The sequence below is a fragment of the Halichoerus grypus genome, chromosome 9 (assembly GCF_964656455.1).
Source record: "Halichoerus grypus chromosome 9, mHalGry1.hap1.1, whole genome shotgun sequence".
NCBI lineage: Eukaryota > Metazoa > Chordata > Mammalia > Carnivora > Phocidae > Halichoerus > Halichoerus grypus.
In genome coordinates, this window is record NC_135720.1 from 34164020 (window position 1) to 34191328 (window position 27309).

At 35.7% G+C, this 27309-nt stretch overlaps 1 protein-coding gene across 2 annotated transcripts in view; it reads right to left on the minus strand.

Annotated features, from left to right (window-relative positions):
• The window catches only part of LAMA2 (laminin subunit alpha 2), a 622013-nt gene that overhangs the window by 315254 nt on the left and 279450 nt on the right, over positions 1-27309 (minus strand). For both annotated transcript variants that reach the window (XM_078054754.1, XM_078054753.1), the window contains exons 10-12: positions 24997-25157; positions 11485-11625; positions 9176-9349 (exon numbers count right to left, since the gene is read on the minus strand). In XM_078054754.1, coding sequence (XP_077910880.1) covers positions 9176-9349; positions 11485-11625; positions 24997-25157 — 476 coding nt within the window. The remainder of the gene's footprint in view (positions 1-9175; positions 9350-11484; positions 11626-24996; positions 25158-27309) is intronic.

Below are 27309 nucleotides of genomic sequence, written 5' to 3' on the forward strand. Positions count from 1 at the left end.
CCAAAATACTAAAAATAACTGACTGTGACTTTTCCTTACTTAATCCCTTTCGATCAATTCTCATGAAAAGGAAGAAGGAAAATAATGTAGGAGTTTACTAGTCAATGATTAAGGTGTCAGCAGGATTGGTCTCTTCCAAGGGCTGCGAAGGAAGACTGTCCCAAGTTTCTGTCCTTGGTTTATAGATGGCTATCTTTTCTTTGTGTCTTTATGGTATCTTCCTCTTGCACATATCTGTCTCCCATCCTTCCCTACAAACTTGCTCTTTCCACCATCAACAAGCAACAATAAACAAAAAACCCAGTATATAAAGAATACTCTGGCTAGGAAAGGTTCCAAATGGCCTAACACTGCCCTACAAAGAATATTGGGAGTTTGTCCCAGAAGAGCTTGGGCTAATGGATCAGAACGAGCAATTGGTCAGTTCCCTGTGCTTTTCCACTGAGCTGCAGGCAGAACAGGCAACAAGTGTCATTAACAAAGATCGAGAAAAAAAATGTCGTTTTACATTAAGATTTGATTGAAACTCTTTCAAACTGGCGTTGATTTTGCTTTCTCTGGTTTTGAGATGAGGAATGGAGGTTGAAGAAGGAAGAACTTTTACATTCATAGTCTTTTCATAATTTCAAAGAAAATTGTCTACAAAGAGTGCTTCAAATTCTATTTTAAATCTGTGTGTCTTGTTATTATTCAGTAACCACTGTGTTAAGCCCTAGGGCTAAAGAGATGACTAGCCTGAGGTCCTGTGTTAGGCAGCAATCAATGGAGAAAACATTATTGTATACTGTTCTAGATACTCTTAATTTTGTTTTGTAGGGACTAAGTTCTATCTGGCATCATATTCGTTTCACCAGAAGAACTTTCTACACGTCTCCTACTGTAGATTTGTTGGTGAAAAAGCAGTTCAGCCTTTATTTCTCTGAAAAACTCTTTGCCTTTCTTTTTCAAGAATATTATGGCCTGCTAAAGAATTCTGGACTGGTATTTTTTTTTTTTTTTTGTATGTTGTTGTTTCTTTTCCTTCCTATACTTTAAAATACCCGTGTACTATATTCTAGTTCACATCATGGCTGACAAGAATCTTCTATCTTTCTTATCTTTGTTCTTCTGTACATGTTGTACCTTATTTTCCTTTGGCTGCTTTTAAGATTTTCTCTTTGTCTCCCTCTATTTTTTTTTTTTTTAATAGTTCAATTCGGATATGCCTTGGCATGATGTTTTCATCAACTTTCGGTCTGTTTTCGTTGACTGATTTTCCTCCTGATTATGGTTCATCTGCCCCGGCTTGTTCACATGCCTGGTAATTTTTGATTTGATGCCAGACATGCTGAATTTTACATTGTTGGGTGTTGGATTTTGTTGTAATTAAGTAGTATTGGACTTTGTTCTGGCATGCAATTAATTTACTTGGAACAAGTTGATTTCTTTTTGCTTTCAAGATTTGTTAGGGTGAATTTAGAGCAGCCTGTAATCTTGGGCTAATTTAATGCTTCTACTAAGACAATACTCTCTGAATACTTTACCTGACGTCCTCCCCACTATGAAGATGGTTCATTTTAGGTGGTGGGAAAATGAACTATTACCAGCTCTGTGTTACCTCCAGGAATTGTTTCTCTTGCTACTTTTTGGTATTTCTTTTACCAGCCTTAGGTGGTGTCCTCCCATCCAACTCAATACTGAGCCAGGCTGGAGGTCTTACCTTATACCTTTACAGATCTCTCCCTCTGTGTCTCTCTGTGTATCTGTCTCTCTCTCTCCCTCTCTCTCCCCATATCCCTTTTCTCCAATATCCTGTCCCACAGTTCTAGCCTCCTTGACCTCTAGTCTCCATCTTTCAGACCCTGATGTTTGGGTTTTCCCTCTAAGCACTTGGAACTGTACCCAGGCAATAATCTGGGATAATCGTAAGCTTTACTTCATTTATTTCTCTTTTCTCATAGGTCACAGACCCTATATTATTTGTTGTCTAGTTTCTAAAAATTGTTGTTTCACATTTTTTCTCAAGTTTTCTTGTTTAAGGCAGGTGGGTAAATTGAGATTCTATTATTCAATTATTGTCAGAAGCAAAAATTCCAATGTATTATTTTTGATAAGCTTTTTTAGAATGATTTTTGAAATTATAGTTCTTGCTTCAACCAGAAGTTATTTTTATGTATAATGTGAGGTAGGGATGCAAAGATTTTTTTCTTCTCTCTGTCTTTAGATAACCGATGTATGAGTAGCATTTATTATATGCTCTATCCTACCATTATTATCTACAAAGTCTGTTTTGTCAAAAATCAAGTATCCATGGAATAGTTCTGGGCTGTTTTCTCAGTTCCATTTTTTTTTTTTTTAAGATTTATTTATTTACTTGGGGGGGAAGCACACCCAGGGGGGAGGGGCTTAGGGAGAGGGAGAGAGGGACTCCTCAAGCAGACTCCCTGTTAGGCAGGATCCAACACAGGGCTTGATCTAACAACCCTGAGATCATGACCTGATGCTTAGCCAACTGAGTCACCCAGGTTCCACTCTCAGTTCCATTTCATCTATTTTGTATTTTTATCTTTTTTCACACCAATATCCTTGTGTCTTTTTTTTTTTTTTAAAGATTTTATTTATTTATTTGACAGAGAGAGACACAGCGAGAGAGGGAACACAAGCAGGGGGAGTAGGAGAGGGAGAAGCAGGCTTCCCCGTGGAGCAGGGAGCCCGATGCGGGGCTTGATCCCAGGACCCTGGGATCATGACCTGAGCCGAAGGCAGACGCTTAACGACTGAGCCACCCAGGCACCCCTATCCTTGTGTCTTAATTATTATATCTTTTTAAAATAAGTCCTAAGTCTTTATAGCAGATAAGTTTTGATTAAAAACCTATCTCCAGTTTTTGTTTTAGAATTTCCTTGAATTATTCTTAGTCCTTTGCTTTTCCATATAAATTTAATCATTGGTACTTTTACTATTTATTGCTATTATAAAGGACTAATTGTAAAAGTATTTTTAAACTGATTTTTGTTGATGTAAAGAAATACTATTGACTTTCATAAATTAATTTTGTATACAGTTCCCCTTTTGATTCACTAACTAATATTTTATCTTTTGAGTTCATAAAACAGATAATCCTATCATCTACAAATGGTGGTTTTATTTCTTCCCTTCCAATCTCCATATCTTTTATTTCCTATCTTACTGCACCATCTAGATCTTCTAGTACAATGTTGAATAAAAGTGATCATAGTGAAAATTGTTTCATGTTTGTGATCTTTCAAGGGGCACCTGGGTGGCTCAGTCGTTAAGCGTCTGCCTTCCGCTCAGGTCATGATCCCAGGGTCCTGGGATCCAGCCCCGCATCGGGCTCCCTGCTCCGCGGAAAGCCTGCTTCTCCCTCTCCCACTCCCCCTGCTTGTGTTCCCTCTCTCGCTGTGTCTCTCTCTGTCAAATAAATAAATAAAATCTTAAAAAAAAAGAAGTCTTTCAAAATTTTATATTAAATATTTGCTATTCCTTTTTGTGTACTCTTCATCAGTTAAAGAAGTGCCTTTCCAATCATAGTTTGCAAATTTCTTAAAAACATCATGAATCATTATTTAATTTTGCCTATTTATGTTTCTGCATCAACTGAGATCAATCATTTCATTTTTCTCTCTCTTTCAGTCAGTCAATATGGCCAATTACTTAAACTGATTTTCTGATATTAAACCAACCTGAACTCTTATGACAAAAGCAATTTGGCCAATTTTGTTTTGCCATTTTTATACATTACAAATTCAGACTGGTTATGCTTTGTTTAGGATCTATTTTCATGAGTGACTTTCGATAGGGATTTCCTTTTCATATCTCTCTTGAAGGTTTGATATCAAGCATATTGAGTCACATAAAATTACTCAAGGAGTAATCCCTATGATTCTGTTCTCTAGAAAACTTATATAAGATTGATTCCTTTTTTTAAATTTGAATAGTCATTGAAATCACCTGTAAACAAAATAGACCTAGTGGTCTCTTACTGGGAAGATTTCCTTGACGATTGATTCAATTGTTCTAATGTTCATATGACTTTCAGGTTTTTTCCCCTTGAATCAGGGCTATTAATTTTTATTTTCCTAGACATTTACTTATTTTTATAAGTAAATTTATTGTGTGTAAAGGTTTCATGATTTTCCTTATTTTTTTCTGAAGTAATTTTAGTTATGGCCATATTTACATTTTAAAGTCTTATGTATATCTTTACCCACTTTTTTTTTTTCTATTAATCTTGCTAGAGCTTTGTAATTCTTTTAAAAACAAGTTTTTGGATTTGTGGCCTCTCTATTGATACCTGTTTTCTATTTCATTAATTTGCATTTATATAAACTCATATCTTTATTGTTTCCTTTCTTATGCTTCCCTTTGGATAAGCTGCTCAAGTATTTCTATTCCAAAGCCAAATGCCTTACAAGTACTAATAAACATAACGGAATGAAAAAATAACTAGTAGAAAAGGGCTAGACACATCTGGATTCCAATCTTGACTGCCTTACTAGTTGGGATATCTTGGCTTATCAGCTGCTAACCTTGGTCATGTATCTTAAGATATATGAAAACATAAATTCACAAGTTGAATATTTTAGGTGACATGTTTTGTGCAGAACCTGTATAACCATTACCTCCCTTGACCTGACCAGTAAACGCCTACCAATGTAGCCCTAGATTACTTTTGTTGGCAACCATATCCCAAAGTTAACTGAGATTGATATTACTGTTAAGTAAACTCCTTAATTTTTCCCACCAAATTGCTGTTAAACTGAATGCTCCCCTATCTGGTACATATTCAGTTGCTCAATTGTAAAAACTGATCTTTGTCCCCATTGCACTCCATTAGAAGGTGCTGCAAACAAAATGAGTCATATGAATATTAAAACGCTCTTTTATGTAATAATTTACAATGTTAGAATTAGTACTTTATATATTTAATCAGGAAAAATATCAAGATACTGTTATGATAAGGTTAGGTAAGTTTGAGAGATATGTATGTTTGACCTTGAGTCCTTGTAGGTGGGATAATTTTGCATAGTAGACTTTATCGTAGCTATGGGCAACAAGTGAGTTCTTGGCTTTTTTTTTTTTTTTTGAAATAAATATATTTCTTCATGTACCCCTAACAATTCATTTGGTTAGTTCTAGGGAGCAAATCTTCTTGATCCTACTCCATTACCAAATCATTCTTAACGAGCTCTGATTTATTAAATAAAAATTCAATCACAGTTGATTTGTCCTATTTACATTTTTGACCATGCCATTCTCCACATACACAATACCTTCTTAATTAATCCATTTAATCCAAGACTTGAATTGGAGGAAGGTAAGGATGGGGGATCGGGTTTGACCTTTACTTTTGAATAATTACAAGTCACAAATGCACATTCTGCTGTCGAGAGGAGAGGGGATCATGCTTATCAGTTTTTACTTTTTTTCATCATGTTTGAAATCATTTCTCAACCCTGACATAAATCCTAAGTCAAGAGTCATTTCTGAACAAACTAATCAAACCTACTTCCGTTGTTGTTGTTAAGCATGGAGCATTAATCACAAAGTATTTGTTGAGCTCCTTTTATGTGCCAAGAACGACCCTGTCCTGTGAATCTCAAACATCAATCTCCTTCAAACCCACAGCTTCAACTTGAGATCTGAGAGACAGAACTGAAAGTCAAGCAAGCACAACAGAGAGGAACCAGAGATTACTTTTGGAAGCCAGATGATATTTTGTCAGCAGACTCATAATGTGCATCTTAAGCTAGGCTATAGGTACTCTTGGCAATGACATGAAACAATTTAAAAGCTCCCTAAGTTGGAAACAGAAAAAACAATGTGATGTTGTAGAAAATAAGCATTGTTCGCTAAAGAACAAATCACATAAGATTAATTTAATAATGTTCAGAGACAGGATTGTAAAACTTAATGGTAATGCGGGCACAGTAGACAAGCCACGCCAGATTCTCAGGGAACTTTACGATGTGGAGAGAATTGGTTTTGGAAGCTGCACTATTTCAGACCACTAGGGTAACCTTAAGTAAATTACTATTTCCATGTTCCAATAGGACTTAGTTTACTAAAGCAGTGAATTATTCCAACTCTGAAATACCCGAACTGTTTCTGAATAGCTGGAGCCTGTAGCAAATCAGCAGGACGTTCTCCTCTAGTTCTTTCCATTCCCGCCTAGCCCCAAGCTTAAACCAATGCCCTACAACCAGGCGTTAACACTTGCCAAGCATTCTGAAAAACGCAATGCTGCCTAGTACAACCCTGTGGGTGCCTGACTTAATCCTCTTTGACTCTCTTGAGTGAGGGGTGGGAGGAATTAACACTGGATAGTGCCAACTGTGCTAAATAATCACCCACATGTGAGGGAAAAAAATTTTTTTTCAAGATTGTTATTGAGGAATTAATTCATAACGGAGATTGTGGAAATATTTAGATGGGCAGTATATAAAACTGTTTCTTAGGATAAGAAATACTCCTTTGCTAAATTGGCGAGTGTGCTTGAGTTTTCTCACGATCGGGTGGACCTCTATGTCAGCAAAGTGTATCCCATGTGAGAGCAGTTTCATTATTTGGAGTCAGGTTCCTAAAAAAAGGAAGAATGCCATGTGGCATCTTCATTACAATAGAATATGCACAGCACATCTCCCTTCTGTTATAAGGAGCCTTATAACCAAGTCATTTGGAAAATGTTTGAAAATTGGTTATACAAATATTTAGCAAAGCTAATAGCATCCCATAAATATTTTTTTTGACTTAGGAATTAACACTAAAAAAGCGGAGGAGGGACGATATACCCACAGCCTCCTGGTCATGGATGTAAATGAAATTCAGTATCAAAGCAGATGCACTAGATTCTTGATATACTACTTCTGTCAGATTCTGGCAATGGCTCTGATTTGAACAGCAATTACTGGTAAGGAATTTAGCCTCAACTATTTAGAAAAAGTGGCTTTATTGAATTTACAAACAAGGCCCTACAATTTTCCATTTCCTTAGCAAGATATTAAATCAACCAAGCTAAGCATGTCATCATGACTATAATTTACGTGATGTGACATGGCAGTTAAGATGTACTGTGGTAATTTGTGAGAGCTTGCAGTATTATTGTAGTATCAAAAATTTATATGGTTCAGTTATTAAAGCAAATTGTTTCATTCATACTGAGATATCTGACAGTAAACCACCAAGGGTTTCCACATTACATTAAAAAATGTCTTCCATATTCAAACAATTTGCACACCCTGTTACCATTATTTTGTTCACTGAGTGGAAATTGAAGCACCGGGAAGCAGAGCTTTTTGATGTGAAAATGATCTGTGGGGGGATATGAAGTGCTTCATTGTGGGTGGTTATTAAGAAACAGCTCAGCCAGGATAAAGGAAGTTATCTTTGGGCACCAACAACTATGAACAGGATGTCCAAATTCTTTGCTCTGGTGCTATTTAATATCCCATTTGCTTGCTTTCCTTATGTCAGTTTGATTTTCAGCCAACAGAAAGAAAAAGCATATGACCAAAGAAAAAATATGGAAAATGCCATAAAGAATATTCTACTATAAGCTATTCTTAAATAAATTTCACCATTGTAAGAAAAATAAGACCTTTGAAATGCATCCAATTTTGACCCAAGGCTCTTCTCTGAACTCCTCAGAGCAGGAGCAAAAAATTTGACAGTTTATATATTTATTTATTTTTTCCACAATTTTAAGCTGTAGACAGTCAAGTCTTATGTGCTATTTTAGTGTTGTTGGGAATACAGGAGCTTCCAAAATAGAACAGTATAGAATGACTTCTTGCTATAAAAGGCCTTGCAAATACAAGTTTAATTGGATTTTTATTACAGCTGTAGAATTTTATGCCATACACACTGTCTCTTTTAAAGTACATATTCGTTGAAAAGCAGGTTTTATTCATTAACACATTTTTCATAATAGCATTTAGAGGTCTGCTAAAAATAAGAAACTGGCCACTAGTTAAATTGTTTTTTCTTAATCAGCTAAAACCACCAGTTCCCATTCACTGAATAAGATGTGAACTACTTTTCTCTTTCTTAATACTCATATGCCATGCAAGAGAACCACATAAATATATTGTGTTTGTTTAATCAATGAAGATTTCTTCAAAAGCAACACTATATTCTTAGAGAGGAAAACCCAGAGGCTTACATAGCATCAATTTGCTAAGGGGGTTTTCTGTCACCGTTACAGTTTCTGGTGTGATTAGGTGATTTAACTATCAGCTGATAAGATACTAACTTTTGCAGAACAAGCAGAACATTTAGAATTACTATGCCAAATTTGGTTTCCAACAAATTCTTCGGCAAAGTAAAATAATAAAATAAAATAAAATAAAATAAAATAAAATAAAATAAAATAAAATAATAAAAGCCATCGTCCCTATCTAGATAGAGTTCATCCACAAAAGAAAAAATAAATAAAAAACAAAAAACACCTGCATGTCTGAGGCTGCTACATTTGTTTATCTGTGTATGTTTTTATATATGTATGAGTGGGCTTTAAAACAAACGTGCTTTCAATCTGGCATTTCTTTTAGGGTAGTTTTCTTTTTGAGCTCCAGGAAATATGGTGTTTGCATAAGCTTCATGGCAAGCATTAAGTCAGTTATATAATAAATTTCATTCCCAATTAACATTCATACAAGGTAGAAAAATTAGCTGTCTTGAATATCAGCTTTGAAATAAAATAGAAACAGATGCAGAAAATTTCAGTAAGTATCCTACCACAGACAACTCTAGAAAAACAGCGATTTCAAGTAAACACAACACAGTTTCTTCCAATATTTATCATTTGTTTCACAAAAATATCTTCAAGGTTTTGCAAAACTATCCTAGAGTCTTCATCAGTGTATTCATTCATTCAAAAAGTTAGCATAAAAATGACTTAGAAACTACTCCCCCCCCCCCAAAAAAAAGTTAGCATAGAACACCAACTATGTAAAGTTGTATATTAGGGATGCTATAGACCATTAACTTTTGGTATACGTACTTACCCAGGGGGCCTCGGAGAAACATCCAACTTAAACTGATTTAGTTGCTTCTGGCCGCCCAACGCATCATGAATTCGTTCTGACCTTTCTTTAAAAAAATACTTAATAAAACCCATTCTCTGTATTGATCCGCTAAAGCGAAGTAGCAAGAAGCCAGCACTGTGTGGACTTACTTTGCTTCCCAGATAGGGAGCTGGTGCACTCCAGTAGTAGCCCTCTGGCAAGGCACGGTGGGATTCCTCACTGCTGATGCTGATCTGCTGGGGTGGGTCTAAGTCATCCTGCTGGGGAGCCACTTGAACACGGCCAGAGATGTCCGTCAGGTACCAGCCACGCATGTCTTGTATCTTCAGGAAAACACACCATCATCTTACTTATGAAAAACAAAACCAAAAACCACCTCCAACTCTTTCTTTCCTATTCGGTATAGTGTCCACTTTTTGGAAATTAAAAAAAAAAAAAAAAAAAACTATTAAAGTTTAGAAAAACAGGAGAGCTGTGGAAAATGTGAAACTTATCGTATGTACTCATTATAGATTCTCATTGTGTTCTTGTTGATTCTAGGAGTTTGGATAGTAATATGTAATAATCTGTTTTTATTGATCCAGTACTTTTTAAGAAGTTATAACTCCAAATACTTCTTTCTTAAAAATAGAAATGTGTTCAAAGTTACACAATGATTATAATGTTGATAAATTATCAGATAGTTGGGCTCTAAATTGCATGTATTTCATTCCACTAATAATTTCTTGTTGCTTAGGGGAAAAATAATTTCAAAAGGTTTTATATATATATTTGTAAAACACAGGAAAAGAAATAAAATATGCAAGCGCCTGAAAGGTAGCTTTTAATTCAGCATTTCTACCCATTCCACTTAATTAAATTTCAGTTTTGAGGCTTAAGGACATTTGAATCCACCAGCCTGTTGCTATGGCCACAGCTCACAATGCTATACCTAGTCCATCCCATGGGGTTCGAAATGTTGTAGGAATTCATAGCCTAGATCCCTGGCCCAGAAAAGGAAGGATCCTTAAAGGAAAAATTAGGAAACACATGATGATTTGCTTTTCCATCTTTAGACTCCAGCTGGGAGAGGGCATACAGCTACAATTCTAATTTAGACTGCCCTACCTAGTTGGGACAAAACACAAGATACTGAGGTTTGTGGCTACCAGGGGCCCACTTAGATGTGTGTGAGTGGCTTGGTGTTGTAGGTGATGGGGAGCAGAATAGTGATGGTGATAATCTGTGGATGACATATTTTTAATTTTTTTTTTCATGTAGAGGTCATTTGATTCTCCATCTCCCAAAGCTGCAGAATTGCTGGGACTAGACCTTAAGATATATGTTACTCCTCTCTCTTCTTTCTAACCTCATCCTTCAGGGATGCTAAGACAGCGCAGTGAGATTCAGAGGAAGTTCATTCCAGAAGTCTTACCAAAATGCAAATATCAGTTGGACCTAATTGCTGAAAACCAAGACTAAATGCCACTTCTGCTCTTCTGCTGACCATGGAACTCTGATGTGAATGGAACAGTCTAGAGGGTGGGGTGAAACTCTACAAACAGGAGGAGGAAGTGGGCTAGATGTCTAATTGCTGTTGGTTCTATGCAATCTGTTCTGAAAGCAATACATTTAATAGTGTATAGATTTCAATTTCAATATGCGAGTACAATCAGAAACTACTCATGAAATTATAGGCTTGACATAAAAGCAACACAGGCAGAAGAGAATATTTGGTAGTTGTGTTAAGGATTACTTACCTGATTAAAGTTGAAGCGGTGTTTGGAAGGTAGTTTACTGCAAAAGTGTGCTTGGTAAAGCACAAATCTGGTCCTATCACTCCCCTGCTAAGATACCCCAGTGGCTCTCCAAGGATAAGAATCCAACTTAGCATTCGCAACCCCGTATGGTAGAGTTTCTCATTCCCCACCCCGCCCTCCCCGGGCTTCTCTTTCTCCAGCTTGCGTCCTGCTACTCTGTAGTCTTAAGAGCTGTCATACAGGCTATTTGAAATTCCTTGAGGGTCCCATTTTCCTCTCATACGTCCTCTATCAGGACACAAACCACAGTCTGTGCAGAGTTGAAAAGGCAATGGGGAGCAATTCTTCTTAATTTGTACACCAAAAATATTGGTGAATGGAATACACAATTCTTCATATCATATCTGATGCTTTCTCGATTGAATCATATGCCCCTGGGGCTATAATCACAATAATCCCATTACTGCTTCACACAGTAATCATGGACACTGAAAAGACTAATATTTACTACTTCTAAGAGATTCCAGGCTCCACATTGCTACAAATAAAACCTTCAAGTCTTTGATCAAAAATACACAAATAGCATTTGAAAGAAAAATCCATCCCTTCTTCATGATAATGGTAAGTAGAAACTTACTACCAGAAAACCATTTTAAAGAACCATTGTTCTTATGAAAGAACAATGGAGCAGTGTACAGAATGAAAAGGCTATTGCTTACATGGCCATAGGTCCAGTAGGAGCTCTGACATCTGTCTGAAACCCCGGAACAGAAACACTCATCACAACCTTTATGATTATCCTCTTGCAAATTGAAGAAGCCGGCTTTACAGCGACTGCAATCCCCACCTTCAACATTCTCCTACAAATAGAAACAGAGATGCTCTTCAAGATAAAGAACTGTTTCTATCTAGTTCCAGGAAAGGAAAATATACACTGGATCTTCTTCATTTTACCCCTCAACCATATTTAAAGGATAATGATATTTTTAAAAATCTGCTCAAAAAGCTCTTTATTAAGCTTTCTCCTTTCTAGCCACACTGATGCGAAAGGATATTGGATACCAATCTACTGTCGTAAAAGCTACAGTTTTGATCTTCATGTATGTCAAGAGTGTGGAGTAAACACCATGATAAATACAGCAGTGAGTTACACTGACGAAAATGGACGCAGTCTGGTTCACCATTCTCTGTTGTTGAAATACTTCCTCTTAGAACACATGATATATGACAAAATTAGAGAATTAAACTCATGGATGTGTAACAGCATGTTGATATTATACAGATGGCAAAATGCTTTCCACATTACATATTAAAAATGCATACACTTGGGGCCAGCATGAGAACCTGACAGGGAGAGAAACTGGAGTAAGTGGCCATAGATTTCCTTGATGCAACTAAGCAGAAAAAGAGGAAAGTTTTTTCTTGGTTAATTTTCACAGTGTTTTCTTTAATACATTGGTGTAGCCAGTTAATCATATAGTAATAATATGGGAAAAATAAATCTCGTGCAGTGACTGCTCTCCAGATTGGTATCATTAATCCTAGTCCCAACATACTGAAAAATTATTTGTTTATAGATGGGCCTATACCATGGACTCGGGCCAGGGAAAGCTGATTATCTGATGAAAAACTGGGAAGGCTGTAGTCTCTCAATTTAAAGAACAGTTAATCTTAACTAATAACTTCTAAATGAAGGCTCCTTCCTTTCTTTCTAGAAACAGATTCTCAGTATTCCCTACACCTGCATTTGCTCCACATTTTTTCTCTTCCTTGAATTCCTTCAACACCTTAATTCTGAAGCTTTCCTTCTCCTTATAGAACTTCTCTCTCAGCTGTGTTCCCATCGTCCTTTGTACATTGCTCTATTATAACCACCAAAAAAAGCATAGCTATATCTTCTGAGATTGTTCTCTCCAGTTATATACCATAATCTATTCAGAGGTAGCAACCTTGTCTTAACCTTTATAGTTCCTAGAAAATACTGGCATTCCTGGTACAACATTGAGCACTAGCTAAACCAAATTTTACTAAGTTTAAATGAATTTCTTTTTTTTTTAAGATTGATTGATTGATTGATTGATTTATAGAGTGAGCACAAGCAGAGTGAGAGAGAAGCAGACTCCCTGCTGAGCAGGGAGCCCGACTGGGGCTTGATCCCAGGACCCCGGGATCATGACCTGAGCCAAAGGCAGCCGTCTGACTGAGCCACCCAGACGCCCCAGTGAACTTCTTGGTGGTTGTGCTTTTCATCCACAGCAAAGTACTATGCATATAGTAGATGTTTAATATATCTATTTTTTGAATAAATCAAGACTGGGCAGAAGATAGGGTTGATAAGATCTGAGAACATAGGAGAAAAAATAGGAGAGAGAACAAGAGTGTGAAAAAAATGGCAAGATTTCTAAGAATAAACAAATAAAGAGGTTCTGCTTGTATCTGAGACAATAATTTATTTGAAATTAACTTTTTGACTCTTAATTTGTATGACCCACTTAAGACCACAATCACTTCTATATTGTGGGGAACCCATAGAAAGGGGTGTCTCCTGGCCTGTTTCACATGTCAAATTTTAGCATCCTGATATATATACACAAATTGAATTATTGCCACAGACATTCTTGCTAATTTTTATTTCTAAGGCAGATTTCAGATATTTTCAGATGATAAATGTCAGGAAAACTAATCAAAACTAATTTCAGACCTATGGTGACAAATAACTCCCCAAAGCCCTGAAGTTGGGAGGATCCTCAGAAGAGTATACAGGCAGAAAAGATGAAACATCTCTATAATTATAGTTTAGCTTATCCCACTGAGGACACAATACAGCTGTTCTGTAGACTGTGCTCTTATGCACTTGGTCTAATCTACTTTTCATTTACTCTAATTTGAAAGTTCATAATACTACTTTTCTGAGATTCAGACTGAGTTCAACAATTTGAAATTTTTAGACATTACATTTTCCTTATCTCTGTTTTAGCCTGGTAATATAACCTTGAAAAAATATGATTAAATAATTTCAATATTCAATTAATTAGTAACCTGAGGCAACACATTTGAGTAGGAATTCTAGGGACTCTAAAGATGGATAGGTCAATGTCTCTGTCTTTAAAAGTCAACATCTAGAGCCAGGTAAAATGATATATTTACAATCCACTATAATGCAAGGTGGAATAGGATCGTGCATCTGAGAAATCAATTAAATTATGGGAACACAGAGGAGGAGGGACTAATTGTGCTACAAAGCCTTGATGAGGCTTTGGGACAGGAGTAGAATTTGACCTAAATTTTGAAGCCTGGTTTAAAAATTCAACCTGTTGGATGAGATAAAATGAGAGACCCCTGTTAGCAAAGAGATTGGAAACAAGAAATAATTCAAAGAGTGGAAGATTCATTCGTTATTTATTCTTTCAAAACAGACACACTGAGTATTTCCTGTATGCTAGGGTCTGCACTTGGTACTTGGCTTCCAGTGTCTCTGCCCTCACATAATGAACTTTCAAGGCTACTCTGAGATATGGATCTTTTCTCTTAGGAATTGGTAAATCATTACAGGTCATTCAGCAGGAGGTAAACCAAAAGATCTATACTTGATTCACCTAAGTTGGCAGGAACAGGTAAAATGTCAACTAAGAAAGGCAAGACACTGGTACAAAGAACTCTTTCATCACCATATGGTGCAGTAAAGGGTTAATTCAATAGCCTTGGAATGCTCAAATCCTACACAATCTAAACTGAAAAGACCATCCCTTGACCAGCTCCTGGGAGATAACCTATAAGCCCTTGGAATATTCTGCTTGATAAAAATGTCTTTGTATACCTGGGGCCAGGGGTCACACCAGACAGTTTATGCTAACAATGCCATTTATGGCGAATGCCTAGTTTTGTCTACCTGAGTTCCTGAGTCACAATGTATCAGTTTGATCTCTGGGGGAACTGGAGACTGGTCAGTCATATGAGAGCTTCATACCTGAATGACTGACCTCCCAATAAAAATCCTGAATAGCAAGACTTGGGTGAGTTTCCTTGGTTGGCAATACTTCATAAGTGTTGTCATACATTGTTGCTGGAGAAATAAATACTTTCTGTATGATTCTGTTGGGAGAGGATAACTGGAAGTTTGCACTTGGTCTCTTCTAGACAATTCCCTATGCACCTTTGTCTTTGCTGATTCTTTCCCCGTAATAAACCATTACTTGAGTACAACAAATTTTCAGAATTCTGTGAATCCTTCTCACACACCGTGAGTAAACACACTTAACACACTGTGGTAAAGATAATAGGATGTTTATACCTATAAAAACAGGTTACCCAAAGTGATAGCTTTGCTTTGTTTTTTGTGACAATCTTCAAACCAAAACATTTTAGACCTTTTTATAGGTCTTCAAGCTAATCCTATTCTACATCCCCATGCTCACTTCAACCCTCCTCGCAAGTAATGATCAATTTCTACAAGATTTTCATAGACCTTACACGTGATTGCAAAGCATGTCAGCTTCATGCCACAACTTTAAGTTTCTAGACTCCTACTTATTTAGTCCTGAGTCTGCACCATATTTTTTTCTTTAGTGAGTGGTAGCTAGGTTCATTGGATTGAAAAGTGCTTGGTTCTGATTGTTCTCAGGTTCTACAACAGACAAATATTAAGCCAAAACTAAATAGCAAATATGGTGGATATAGTACCAACTTATATATCTGTCTTCATGGCCTAACTAAAAGGGCCTTTCGAGACTGACAGGAGATGAACTGAAGATAAAATCTTTTTAGAACACTAGAGCTCTGCTTTCTGGTCATGTCTCAACTTGTAGAGAATTAATTAGTTATAGCCGGTTCTACTTCCTTCCTCCTTTTCCAATCTCCCTTGAGAGTATATCTAAGTAATTTCTTATTTAAGGATTGTGTTTCCAAAGTTTTCTTTCAAGTGATATTAGCTTCAAAACAGTGAAAACATCACAGTTTGATATTTAATATATTTTAGAGTGGCACAATTCAAACACAAAGGCATAGTGTTCCAGGACTTATATTGAACCTTTGTAGAGACAAGTTCCCCACCTTCTACTAGATTGCTAACATAGACAATCTTGGCAGCTTAGTTCTCAATTCTTTTTATGGGTTCCAAGGTACATAATTGCTTTTTCAAAACTTCTTTGTGGTTCATCAACAATGCCATACATGAAGCGGCTATGATTATATCCCTGATTCATTTTTGGAAGACCATTTTGATATGAATTTTTGATTTGCAGATTGAGAGTGAATCTTCTGCTTTATGGGTAAGTTCCTTGAGCAATTTAATTTACTATGCTGTCAGTATCGAATTATTAATAAAATCTATGTTATTTTTCACTATTCCCTTATTTGCTATTATTACTCATTCATCAAATCATAGGTGATATACTACACATAAAGCAATATGCAAGATGCCTGAGGGAATATAAAAATGTTCAGGAGGATTATGGCAAAGGAAGTAAGAGTATGGACAAGTAAGTATACTACAAGGCAGAAGGAAGTCACTGCCCCTAAAGGGTTACTGAGGACATGCTGTGAGTCAGACACCAGATTTCATCTCCAGAGTCCTCCATCCCTCTGCAGGAAAAATAAGACAGAAAAATAAGACAGGTGTCAAAGTAACTGATACTAAATATCTAATAATGGTGAGTTTGCAAATTCCAGCCCAAATGCTATTTTAGTCATGAGATTTCTCTCTCCTTTAGCTATCATTCTATTACCTCTTTGTACTGATCAACTTCAAAAAGAGTTAATATATAATTTAATAAAATTTTTAAAAGTTGTTCTTTTTTTTAAACAAAAGGGGGGTCTAATTTATTCTCTCTCAGCATTCAAATGGACAGCTCGTCAATCCAGTAATTTTAATATTTTACTTATTTAGAATTCTAATATAATTCAATAGATTTTTTTTTTGTAATTTACAAATTTACTGATCATTTTTACACCTAAGCCCATGAAATAGGTAATTTCTAGAACACTCCCAACTTCCACTCTAGAGATTAATATTCCCTTATATCACCATATTTTCTTAAAACCAAATATTCCACTTTCTTGGTTTCTCAACTATCATTCTAGTTGATTAAAATAATTAAATAGCAACTAATAATAGTCAACCACTTTTCCATGGTAAATAATTAATCCGTGTAACAAATATTTTTATTCTTATATCTGCTGATGATAAACAGTGCCTCTTTACTTTAGACCAGCGCTTCCCAGCCTAGTTTTTATTTTCAAGCCCCTAAGGAGCCAATTTCATTACCTTTTCCTTTTTTTCATAATCATCCTCACCATGAAATCTTCATTCCACAGATATACTCTGTGTACAGATACACTGTGTGAATATGTTTGCCGTACCGTATATGTAACATGAAAATGGCATTTTCACCCCTCTTAGAACCAATGTTCACCCCCTTAGGGAGAAATGCATGCTTTAGATACATATTTAGCTGAGTAGGTAAGTAGATATGTTGTGGCCAATCCTACAAAATATTTATAATAACTGCCTTTTCTCCTTTGGTAGTCTTTTCCTCTAAAACCAAAGTTGAATTAGAAAAACCTTACTAGGTTCTTTTTTTTTTTTTAGTGTTTTTTATTGTTATGTTAATCCCCATACATTACATCATTAGTTTTAGATGTAGTGTTCCACGATTCTTTGTTTGTGCATAACACCCAGTGCTCCATGCAGAACGTCCCCTCCTCAATACCCAACACCAGGCTAACCCATCCTCCCACCCCCCTCCCTTCTAGAACCCTCAGTTTGTTTTTCAGAGTCCATCATCTCTCATGGTTCGTCTCCCCCTCCGGTTTCCCCCCCTTCATTCTTCCCCTCCTGCTATCTTCTTCTTTTTTTTTTTTTTTTCTTAACATATATTGCATTATTTGTTTCAGAGGTACAGATCTGAGATTCAACAGTCTTGCACAATTCACAGCGCTTACCAGATACTGTTGGGTTGACACCAATTTTCTTTTTCCTAGCATTTCCTCGGCACAGGCTCTCTCTAGAGAAATAGAGCCACAATCGGTTCTCTGTATCCGTGCTCAGGAAGCTGCCTTCTTATAAATTAGGTACAACTTCAGCCGTACATGTTTAACTGTGATTGTTAGTCAACTGGGAATTCTATTGACAAAGTTACCCGGAGTATCTCCAGTGACATTTAAGTTATTTTTTGTGATAATTGCTCCAGGAATGTTGCAGTCATGCCTGTTTTTTGGGGCGTTTGTAGTCAATTACAGACTTTCCTCTGTTATGGGCTTCATTCTAATGCATCCAAGTATTAAAAGAAGTTAACAAAAGAAGGATAATCACCTAATTAGCAGTATTTGTTGAGTGCTTACTCTTTAAATACACTGCTCCATGGCTAAATAATAAGCAGTTGGTGGTTAGGAAGAAAGAAGAAAACAGAAGAAAACGAGTCCTCACTTTGCACAACTTCAGCTTTTCATATTAAAAATTGATTAACATAATATTTCTCAACTGTCGCTGTTGCAAGAGACGAATTCCGGTATGCACTTTTCATGCTCAAAAATTTACATCTGTAATTTAGATTCAGGACCAAATATATAAATTGAATGCCTTTTGTAGAAATACCCAGGGTTTGAGCCTAACAAGTTAATGAGGTGATCATTCCTGTATATAAATGGAAAAAAAGGGAAATACAAAACCAATAAAAGTCTTAGCACACACCATGAAAATCCTATTAGAGGAAAAGAGTGGAAACTTAGCTCTACTTGTAAAAAGAAATATAAATAAACCGAAAAAGTAATTAGTACGTATTTATGATTATCCCTTATACTTGCAAAAGGCTTCGATGTTATAATTACACCTATTGAGAGTTAGGCAAGAAAGATTTAATATCATCATTTTATAGATTAAGAAATAAGAATCATGCCAATTTCAGTGACTTTCAAATTTTTGCAATTATTTCATTTTCTTTCTTCCTTCTTTTTTATGTATGAGTCACTGCCAGCTTCTTATTGATCGATGAAGAGTATAAATAACAGAAGTGAGATTGATATTAAATAGATTGCAAGTTGTGAAAAGATAATAAAGGAACAGACAAAGATGTTACAAGTGATCATGGCAGGAGAATGATTTCTATCAGGGGATCTAGGATCCCAGCTTTGCTAAGAAAGTAGAGATGAGCCTTGAAAACTGCCCAGCAAGCAATGGGCCACAGCTTGGGATGAGGTTTTCCCCCTCATCTTAATAGACTCTGGGGGCGCCTGGGTGGCTCAGATGGTTGAGCGTCTGCCTTTGGCTCAGGTCATGATCCGAAAGTCCTGGGATCGAGCCGCATATCGGGCTCCCAGCTCAGCGGGGAGCCTGCTTCTCCCTCTCCCTCTGCCTCTGCCCCTGCTTATGCTCTCTCTCTCTATCTCTGTGTCTCAAATGAATAAATAAAATCTTTAAAAACAAGTAAATAAATAAATAGACTCTGAAATTCCAAAAAGAGCTTGGTGCCCCCAAGGAATGTAAGCCAGGCTGGAAGACAGGGACCGAAGCTCCAGAACATTCTGGGAAGATAACCCAAGGTCAGATCACATAAGCTTGTAGGCCAGTAAGGACTTAATGGAAAGTGCAGTAAAAAACCCAAAGCAAAGCACAATGAAAATACACACTTTGATTTCTAATCTTTTACTTCACTATTTATCTTTCTATTAAAGACTTTGATAAAATAAAAGCACATGTTCCAACCTAGATCAAGGTCAGTTTATATTATGTATCAGAGTCTGCAATCCAATGGCTTTTGAATGGATAACATGACACCAAACTTCAAAAGAGCCAATTTCTAGCATGTGGTACTTAAAATAAATACCAAGAGTCCGAACAGCATTTACATTCAACTGACTTATACATCTGAGAATGTTTGCCTCTTGTAATTCACAAGAAGATAGAGGAATTTCAAAAATTTTAATAATGCATAAAAATTAGTATTTTCATGTCTTGAGCTAGCGCTGTTTTCATATTTTGAAATATAATGAGGATGATGTTCATTAATATCATTGTCTAAACAAGGATATAACAGAAAATTTATGTGTAAAATTGATAGTAGTTGATACATATTAATTTCATTTACCTCTTTTCAAATCAGGAATTTTTTTTTTCCTTTGATTAAAGAAATTTTAAATCAGGAATTATTTTAAAGCACCAGAAAAGTACATATGACAATTATCCATTATCCATAACCTAGAGGTTGAAAAATATTAACATTTTTCCATGTGTGCCTCAGATATATTTTTAAAGGAATATTTAGGCACATTTGAATCTCACTTCACTTCTATTGTAGTCCTTTCCCTTTTCTCTAGAGTTTACTCCTCTGAAATACACATATCAGTGTATTTAAAAATTTTTAATTTATATATGTGTGCGTCCACACAATATAAAACTGTTTTATGTCTTACAACTTCACACAAATGAAAGCATGATGACACTGGTTTTCCTCACCTCACCTGAAGTTTCTGAAATTTATCAATGCTTAGACATGAGGACCTATTTCATTCACTGGAACTGTTTCTTGTATCAAATTTTATGAAAATATTGCACTTCATTTTTCTTACTGATTTATGGATATTTCGACTTTTTTCTAATCTTTATCATTACAAGTAGGTATATGGTGAACATCTTTGCTTCTTTCTACACATTGTACAAGTTTCTTTAGCGTGAATATCTAGACGTGGAGTTACTGACAGGACTTCATTATCTTAACGATACCAGATACCCTACTGTCCTCCTAAGCTCGTAGTACTAATTTACCCAAATGACAGCAGCAGTAAACATTTCCATTTCTCCAGGTTTTCACCAGGATTTGATATTATTCTCTATTTCCCCATTTAAAATTTTATCTTACGTTCTTCAATAATCCTCTTAAAAAGTATCTCCATTTAAAAATACTTATTTCTAGGTATCATATAGTTTTTGTTGCTATTCTAAATATTTTCATTACATTTTTTAATTGGTTATCACTGATGTATAGAAATGCCATTGCTTTTTATAGACTGATTCTTGCATTCTTCAAGCCAGTGGAACTCTCTCCTGGTTTCAATATTTTTCTTGCTAATGTACATCATCGAGTAGTGTTTTCAATGCACTTGGACTGAGAATGGTAAACACACACAGTGATCTGATATTTGTCTCTTGTACATATGATACATATTTGTCTCTAGTACATATGATATATACAATAAAAATATATCTAATACATTTAACACTCTTTCAATCTTAACTTGTGGGCAAGTTTTCTACTAGGAGCTTTGGTGGTGGATTTCTTTTTTATCTACTTCAAATGGAAAATATTAAAGTTTCTTTAATTCTTGACAATTCTTCTCTCCATCATTTTTGGATATTCTTTCTCACCTCTTTCATCTAGTCTCTTTTTTGGCGACTCCTGCTACTTATGTTGAATTTTATCCTTCTATGAGCCGTGCCACTTAGCATCTCATATTTTTCATTTCTTTACCTCCCTGTGTCAATTTATAGGTAATTTCCTCAGGTCTGCATTTCTAATTCTCTCTTAAGCAGCTTCTAATATTTTTCTCAGCCCATTCACTGAATTTTAAATTTCAACTAAATTTTAAATTTCAACTCTATATAATTTTTATTTCTAGAGGTAAATGATATTGACTGCTTTTCCAAAGCTGCTTATTTATTTTAATATAGGGCCCTATTTTATACTGTTTTTCCTATTTTTTATTCTTTTATCTTTAAATCATATTTTTATGATTATACATTTTTCACATATTTTTCTGATTCATATGATAAAAATATATACTTTTATGTTTATACAAATTATTTCAGACTATCTTATTCTTCTAGGTCTTAGTGTACAAACATTCTGACTTTTGTGGCTTCTGATTTCATTTTGTAGTTATTTTCCTTTTGTGCAGTGTACTGCTTTATGGTGAGCTTATCATCAGGTGAGGCAAGTGGGAATGCCACTTGCCTGACTTGTTGAAGAATTCTAACATAAAGGGAGAATAAAACTGACCCCGTTCCCATGTGGTGCACAGGTTTGGGTGTTTGCTTCCTCACTGCACACTAATTTTTCTCCACCTAGAGCCCCAAAGGAGAAAGAAAGATACCGTTGCCACCGCCAGCTTGCAGGTGGAATTTTCTGGTGCCTGTTTCACTGTCAGGGGACAATTCTAGAGTCTAAGTGAAAACTAAGTGAACTTAGTTTTAATTTCCCTCCATGAGCCCAAACCCTAATGTCAAGTCCTAGAGAGGCCATTGAAACTCCCAACTTTAACCCACATTTTTGGATTAAGACCAGCCTCCCATCCCCCACCCTATGACCTTTGTTGTTCAGCTTTGCTTAGGCTTATGCTTATTAACTTAGATTTCCCTCTTCGGTCTGACATCTAGAAATTTCCCTCTCTTTCCTGAATCAACATGATTACAAATTTATTTACTTTGTTTCATCCAGCATATTTGTACTTGAAGTGGCAGAAATGGTGCCCATTTTTCTCAGTACAATATCTTACCAGAATGTTAGCCATTTAAAATTTACAATAGAAATATACTGAAACCCAAGACTTCATAACCAAGTGCTTTCTTAAAGTGTCTACATACTTCAGTAAAGACAATATTTCTTCCTAATGAAAATCATAAAAAAAAAATTACGTGGTATAGTGCAACCAAATAAATGTGTACATGTTTTCTGGATAATATGCATTTTGGAAATGAGCATTTATATTGATATCATTTTATTTGAATTTAAGTCTCCAGTATCTTAGCTGCTCAATGAAGTATTGCTTGTTAAATACCATTTAGATCGATCCATATTGTTTCAAATAACTAGTGGACACACCTATGTCTAATCATGTTTTTGTAAAACAGAATGACCCACTACATTTCTCTCTACATTAATAAATATCTGTTCAGTATTTAAATTGTATGCATATTTTGTTGGAACACTGGGTATTTATTATTCTTTTAAACAAGAGACTATAGGTACTTAATTATAGTACATTACATGCATGTATATTATGATATAATTCACTTGCTGTATGCATATTAGTGATTTTTAAAATTATGTTTATGTCTATTGAAATCTGTTTTCTGCAAGTTTTTATCCTAAAAAGAAAAAAAAAACATTTAGTTTTATCTAAGAGGTTATAGTCATCTATTTAAAATATCACACAGTTGAAGAGCAACTCTTTTAATGACGCTACTTATTCTTTTATGATTTCTTAATTGCTGCTTTGTGTTTTAATTGTCTGTGTAGAGCTTCAAGCATCTTTGTAAGAGGCATGTTTCTTAACTAGGACAGTAATCGCTCGGTACAAGACAGAGGCAGGCAGAGATCTGGCAGGGGGCAGGCAGTGGCTCAAGGAGCTTTCGCTCAGAGTCCTGCTAGTGGCTCTAGCTCTCTTGTTCTAGCCTTTCTCTCTATATTTACCAAAGAAAGGAAAAAATGAGGCCTGCATCCCTCACTCACTTGTTACTCTTTCCTTGCAAATACCAGACATCTCCAGTGTATGAATAGTAGGTATATAAAAACATTCCTTTTCTTTTTTCCAGTTTGATTTCCTGTATTCTAGAGACTCAGGAGATTTCTCTTCATTTTAAGTTCAGCTTTGCCTGTCCTTTATTTGAACAAGTGATAAAAGTTAGAGATTTCCGGGGAGTTTTGTAAAAGAAATAAAATCCACAAAAGCTACATTTTGGTAAATATTAGAGAAGATGAACTAAGCCTGTAGGATTGTCCAAAAAGACACACAGGATGAAGAGCAGAGGTTAGGGTCCTTAAACAAGCGACCACCCACAGACGGCGACACAGTCTTGGTCTGCGCTGTGGCAATTTGTCATTTCAAAGAATATTGGAATAAAATGTACTATATCTAGGAAATTTACTATGTTCCAGTACATGAAAACTTTTACTATAGATTATGGACTTTCTGCCAGTTTACACAGACAAAAGTTGTATAGTTTCAGTCGTCAAAAAAAGCACCTAAATGACCCATGATATAACATAAGCCTATTATGTAACTATTATAATATTTAGCTTCTTATGTCAGACATTCTTGTCCCAATAAATATACACATCACATTAATACTAATATTTACTTCTTGTGTTATATTGTAATGCTTGTATGCACATACACACATAACAAATGGAAGCATATAATTTACAGCTTCTTGGATAAGATTAATGATTTAATAAAGGTTCTTAATAAGGTTCCAACCATGATTGAGAACAAAGAAAAAAAAATAAGTAACATTCATTTTTATATCAGTACGGCATTCTAACTTTTTCAATGATTGTTCATCCTCTCGACTAATGTAGATAATAACACTGCTCAATCCCAACGTTTTGGAACTGATTGGTACAGTTAAAGGAAATCAGTTCTATCGTTTTAGACTTGGACATGCCTCTGTTTCCTCTGTGTGTACAAGCTGTGGTTGTAACGCATCCCTCCGCGTCAACATGATGAGCTATTAGCTGAGTATATACAACAGACAATGTCGTATTTCTGAAAGTACTCTTAGGAGGAAAAATTGAGGCTTTAATCAATTCCCCTAGGGCTTCTTACATTTTCGGTAATAAAACAGAAGAATCAGAAGGTAGCATTTTCAGACAATCTGGGTCTAAACTTCAGGAGATTATTTAAAATGCCAGAATGTAACCCTTGGCAGAATTACTTTCAGAGTTAGATACAAAGCTACGGTAGGTTTGAGCGTATAATCGTTTCACATGGTTGCTCTTTGTAATGCTGTTTTTCAATTCACAGGCTAGCTGGGTAATGGGGGAAAGGTGTTTTTGCTATAAAGTGACACCTCGGGCGCCTGGGTGGCTCAGTTGGTTAAGCGACTGCCTTCGGCTCAGGTCATGATCCTGGAGTCCCTGGATCGAGTCCCGCATTGGGCTCCCTGCCGAGCAGGGAGCCTGCTTCTCCCTCTGACCCTCCCCCCTCTCACGTGCTCTCTCTCTCTCATTCTCTCTCTCTCAAATAAATAAATAAAATCTTTAAAAAAAAAAGTGACACCTCTTCTTAGGGTGACTGGTCCTTCTTGAGTTGGTAGGTTTTTAGACAAATGGTGGATGTATGGCAGCCGCCAACCTGGTTGTAAAGGCACATAGAGGAGGACCACAGGGAGAATAGATGGTGGATATTTACAGGAGTAGTTGTTACAATTGGCTTACTGTCAACAGACAGAACAGAACAGAGAAGCCAAGGAAAAGGACCTTCTGTCTTGACAGCCAGCTTTACCGGCATACACAACACACCTTGCAGTTGCAGGGTCCAAAACAAGGGTCCTCATTTGTGCTCCCTGCACCACTGCAGTTGCACGGCTGGCAGTGTGGGTAGCCAGTGTAGCCCCGGGCACAGCGGTCACAGCTCACGCCTCCGAAGCCAGGTCTGCAATGACAGGACCCAGGTGCCAGACCTAGGGGAAGACGAGCCACACATCGACAAGTGAAAAACACACACACACTTCAGTTCCTAAGGCTTTAGTGATAAGAACATTCAAAATTCTATTTTGACACAAAAATGAATTCACGAATATCGATAAAAAAAGAGTTAAAACCAAAGGGTATAAGGTTTAATTAGAAGCTGGCTATGAGTCGCTAACACAGCATCTCTTACATATCTTTAAAATATGATTAACATAACATAATCATAAAAAATAAATAAATAAAATAGATTTGAATTAAATAAAAAAAAATAAAAATACTAAGAATGAACAAAAGAAAGATAAAAGTCTCGAAGATAAAAGATCTACCAAATCTAAGGCTACAGAAAAACTGCCACAATGATCAAGGACTCATCTCCATAACTGACTGACATTCAAAGAATTAGCAGTGACCTGTGATACCTGTTGCTTCATAACTCAGACTATCATGAGATGGAAAAAGTGCCTGGCAAGTAAAAATATACTGCTTAAACCCCAAATTAAACAACAATCATCAAAGTATGACATCACTGAGTACAACAACAACAAAAAGACTGAGAGTTCGTGGGGATAGATATTTTAAGGACAAGACATAGAGGAAAATGAAAGCAATTTAAATTTACTTTTTCTTTTTAAATAGAGAAATGCAAAAGACAATTTTAATTCTCCTTGTTTAGAAAAATGGAAAATGCAGATGAATAAATACAAGTTACTGACTTTCAAAATCTGGAAAAGTATGAGAGCAAATCAGTAAAATATAGCCCACTCAAAAAAGGAAAGGAGGGGAGAAAGAAGCAAAGGAATATTACAGGGGGAAAGCACACAGCAGAATGACTGTCCAACCCACATGCTAATCATATGTAAATGAGTTCACTATCTTACTGCTCCCATTAAAACTATGTACATGTAATGTTCAGAAGAGATAGGCAAAATAAGAAATATTAAAAAAAAAGAATGTAAATCTACATTAAGAGAGCATATAGAGTTGTAATATTAGTAATGGCCAAAGTAGAATCCAATGAAAATAGATTCATTAGGGGGCTCCCGGGTGGCTCAGTTGGTTAATTGCCTTCAACTGGGATCATGATCCCAGGGTCCTGGGATTGAGCCCCACTGCAGGCTCCCTGCTCAGCGGGGCATCTGCTTCTCCTTCTCCCTCTGCCCCTCTCCCCGCTAATCCCCCGCTAGTGCCCTCTCTCCCAAATAAATAAATAAAATCTTAAAAAAAAAATAGATTCATTAGGACAAGCCCTCATTTTACATTGATGACAATACAATAAAAAGCATGACTTAAGTTATTATATTTATACTCCATAGAAGCACTAATTTTAAGTACAAAAATATATAGACAACAAAAGATTTGGGGGCTCAAAAAGAAACTGGCCAAAAATCAGTGGCTGAGAATGACAGTAACTTACTCACTTCAAATATTTGTTGACGAATTAGAAAAAAAAAGACATAGAAAAACGTGAATCATCTACTATTGTTGAATTACACATTATATTGTATATACCTACCTATTGCAGCTCATCATTAATCTACAAAAATGTTCAATTTCTCAAAGCAGAAATGATCCAAGTCTTGTTTTAACATAAATTACTACTTCTATATTTGTAACAAATGTCATGATAAATTAGGATTGAAATAATTTGAAATATCAAACATGATAATAGAATATTTTGCAAAATTCCACCACTCTAAAAATGAATAAATATTTCTCCTTTTAACTCAAGTGAAAGAGAAATCAAGACTTTAATTATGATTAAATAGTTTTCTAAGTAGAATATAACAGCAGTGAGAAAGGAACTTAACAATGTTTATGGAAATAAAACGGTAGCCACTTTCAAGCTTAAATATATTAAAAAATGTAAATAAGTTAAAATTTAGCTCATGTAATTATAAAAAAAAAAGAGAAAAACCAAATGAACACCACAGGAAAGAAGATTTGAAAAATAAACAGAAAGAAAATAAGGCAAAAGAGAACTTTAAAGATAATCAAAGATATCAAAAGAGGACAAATGATCAAAGATCACCACAAAAATGTTTTAGTAGCAGTTAGTTTTTACAGTGTTTTCAATGTTTGAAACTCTTATGGAGCATCTAAAACGTGGAGAACTATGTAATTTAGTTTATGAAGCTAGTAAAA